Below are 3,699 nucleotides of genomic sequence, written 5' to 3' on the forward strand. Positions count from 1 at the left end.
TTTTACTGGCACATGTGCCGATCAGTGGCATGAGCCTCCCCCATATGAATCTGATTATCATAACAACAAATTAAATTCATCTGGAAAACATGGTCAGTCGTAAATCTTTTCAAATTGAAATATGATGGCATTCCCAAAGACATAAACAAAAGTATAAACGTTACTACATATCGGGTTGGAGGGCAAATTTCAAGATTCCTGTAATGGTCGCGCACACACTGGTGGAAGCGATGTTATCGAGAGTGTAACGAAGGTGTCACGCGCTGTGAAGGAGCTTGTAGCAAAACTAACAAAGGGAGGTCACTCGACAAGAAGAAACCATAATACCAAAACGAAGGTGTCACGCGCTGTGAAGGAGCTTGTAGCAAAACTAACAAAGGGAGGTCACTCGACAAGAAGAAACCATAATACCAAAACCAAAATATGCTTAATTTGGTAATAACTGCTTGATTTCGTAACAACAATTGTATCTTTAAATCACTGGACGGAAGACCTGACTAGTTCCAGTTACTGACCAACTGCTACCACTAATGGACACTATTAAAGGGCACAACATATAACAGAATACACAATTCGATCGTCACAGCAATAAATAGTGATGTCACAATGAGGTCTTTATATCATTCAAAACAACCTTGACCAATACCTTAATTTTATGGATAATATCTTTATAAATCTTGGCCAAAATGTATGTTCATGTGTGTATGTTTTCTTACCTGCACCATGTTCACATTTGTGATACAGTAGTATTTGAGAGGTAGAGAAAGGAAATGAATGAAGCGAAGGTAAAATCTCCAAATAACAAATACACTGTACAGACCACATTGTTTTGGTTTTGTGAATATGAAAACTATTTTGGAAATGCGTTCAGTATATTTGCTTCGTAGGTCGACCAATATGTTTTCATAGTTTAATCTACTTTTACAGGATGATTTGCACATCTTCAAATGAATGTCCGTATTAACCTTGGACTGTCTCAGATGTAAGAGGGGGAACTCAAACATCAAAAACTTTGCATACTTTTTGTTTTCCTTAATCAAGGACAACAAATTCATACCAATTTTGTTGTCAGGTCCTAAAAGTATCCTGTCAAGGCAAACATCATATCCAAGTTTATCATCCAGCTCAGTCTTGATCAGAATATCATCCAAGATCTCCCTAAGCTTGTTTATATCATCATCTCTGCCAGAAGCTGGAGGTGGATGTCTGGTAAGCAAAGGAGGGGGTGAATACTTCTGGAAGCCAAATGTCATGATGTTTTCATCTCTTGCTGTGTCATCATCTAAAGTCAACTGATCTATTGAGGTCTCTAGCAGGGAGTCATCTAAACCTGTGGCAATCCCATCCATGATTGTGTCAGCACTGTTGGCATCACCAGCTACTTTTTCTAGGACATCAACAGCTGTCATTATATCAATAAGGTAGTCCTCTTCCTTACTATCAGACTGGCCTTCAATATGTCAACACAGCAGAATTGCGGACTAGTTGTTTAAACATCTTAGTCTATACTAGACCAGTTATATCACCGCGGTTTGTAAATAGTCGAGTCTGGACCACACAAATCAGTGGTTAAAACGATGACGAAAGTCCCAGAGCCGTAGGGGTACCATTGAATGCAATCACTCCGACCTGACTAACCAAGCCATTTAGTCACCACTTATACAAACATATACAGTCATGTAGGCATGAAAGCCCACAGTACAATGCAGATTGGATTTTAACATTTGTCACGTGTGAACATGATTAGATTTTAAAATCAAGTTACACATTTCTCATCACAAAGACATGTTTTAAAAATCAGAAACAGCATGGATCATATCAGGATTTTCAGAGTTCAGTTGAATTATCATTAACTGACGGTCTTTGAAAAAAAACTTGCAACATGGTTTTGGTTTAAAAAATTGCTTTGGTTATACTATACTTCATAGTTAGGCTCAGAACTTTTCAGTCTCCTCGAAAGCCCCTTGTACACGACACCGTGGGAATCAACAGCCCAATGCTACAATGAGCAGAACTTAAACTATGAATGATAACGAACTCACTGGATGTGATGACAATACCTCAGCCCGAAAGCCGTGTGTCGTATGCCATGCCCAAACTAACAGAAACGGATCATCATAATTATTGTAAAGAAAAGACTTAACTGTTAATTATATATATTCACATTATTCAAATTGATCTCATCTCGTAGTTCATCTAAGGCACCCTGCTTTGTGACAGAAATAGAAATATTTCCATGAGGCGTGTCATCTCTGAAGAGAAACTGTCATAAACTGGAGTATGCGTCAATCTATGTGAGTCACTGTTTGAATAAATACTCCCAGCTCGGCAGTCATTCAAGCAGACCTTAGACGACCATCAGTCGCAGCTGTTGAAGGAGACAATACAATTGCAGTCAACAACGTTATAACTCTTCATTGGAGAAGAATAGGAACTTCGCAAGGACTTCCTTCAACAAAAGGTGTCAGCAATTACTAGAGATGGCGACTAGATTCATCAACGCTATTCGCTCCTTCTCCATGCCTCTGACTGGGGCAAGGGATCGTTCTGATCCACGGGGCTGTCGTCTTCTAGCATGTGGACCAAGAGATATAACCCAGACGCTCAAGCAGACCTTTGAGACACAAATCCAGAGGATGTCAGCATCACTGGACACCCTCAGTATGAGCAGACTTCAGGGCCTAGCAGCTGGCTTTAGCCGAATCTCCGTGAGCATGAGTGACGCTTTCATCCTAGTCTTCTACATGGACGATGAAGAATGTTTCCAGATCATATCAGCGTTCAGAGAACGTATTATTGAGTTGAAGGGAGAGGACGTGCCATTGCTAGTTGTTGGCTACAACCGCGCCACATCCGCTCCGCGCATCATGGGCCCGGAGACCGCAGACTGCCTCGTCACTATCGAATGGGGACTGAACTACAAGGAGGCTTCCGATGGTCAACCGGGCGATCTAGAACAGGTGTTTGAGGAGATGTTCAACATTGTCAGAGAAAAGAAGTCATCGAAAACGGCCAATGACCGCAGAATGACAACGTTTTGATAACCTGAGAGGCTCGGTTACTTCAGATACATTTCTCAATAATGTAAAGAGACGGGTAATTTTAAACGAGTCGGTGACTTCTGTGGACCTATGGTCGAGGGAGCCGCAACTCATAGTGTACAGTTGCATCTTTTAGCTGTCAGGAACTGCATGTTGTTCATATGTACGGTGATCCATGTTCTGTAAGCTTCTGTTGTTTAAAGTGATGAATGTCCAGGAACTCCGACCACATTCTTTTCCAAGAACACTTTGAGCTGACACGCCATGTTATAACTGACATACTCTGCAAAGCCGTGTTAATGTCAACACGCTATCATATCACGATTCCATGGAAAGCAGGTAAAAAGCTGATTGCCTTGTAAAGCTATATTGGCTGGTCTGTTCTCAACCACTGAACCCCCATGTACATAAACTGTTTGTGGGAGAAAATGCTGGGATTGTATTAACAACGTTGTAAATATTAATAAAGCATGAATAGATACGTTTGTGTTTTTGATCTTTTACGGTACCAATGAAGGAGTCTCGCAGGTATTAGTTTACGAACGAAAACGAGGAACGCAATCTCTGCAGAAGGAGGAAAGTTTCTTGTCAAAATCACACAACCTCCATGTACATAAACAGTTCGTAAAATGAATTGTATTGTGAACTAAAAACGCTT

At 40.7% G+C, this 3,699-nt stretch overlaps 1 protein-coding gene across 1 annotated transcript; it reads left to right on the forward strand.

Moving 5' to 3' along the window:
- The first annotated feature begins 2,480 nt into the window (after nt 1–2,480).
- LOC139457133 (ras-related protein Ral-B-like) lies at nt 2,481–3,041 on the forward strand. The gene has a single exon (XM_071238563.1). It carries the CDS (start codon nt 2,481–2,483, stop codon nt 3,039–3,041), a length of 561 nt encoding a protein of 186 aa, XP_071094664.1.
- The last annotated feature ends 658 nt before the right edge of the window (nt 3,042–3,699 follow it).

The sequence above is a fragment of the Haliotis cracherodii genome, unplaced genomic scaffold, assembly GCF_022045235.1.
Source record: "Haliotis cracherodii isolate W230 unplaced genomic scaffold, xgHalCrac1.p SCAF_12, whole genome shotgun sequence".
In the NCBI taxonomy this organism is placed as follows: domain Eukaryota; kingdom Metazoa; phylum Mollusca; class Gastropoda; order Lepetellida; family Haliotidae; genus Haliotis; species Haliotis cracherodii.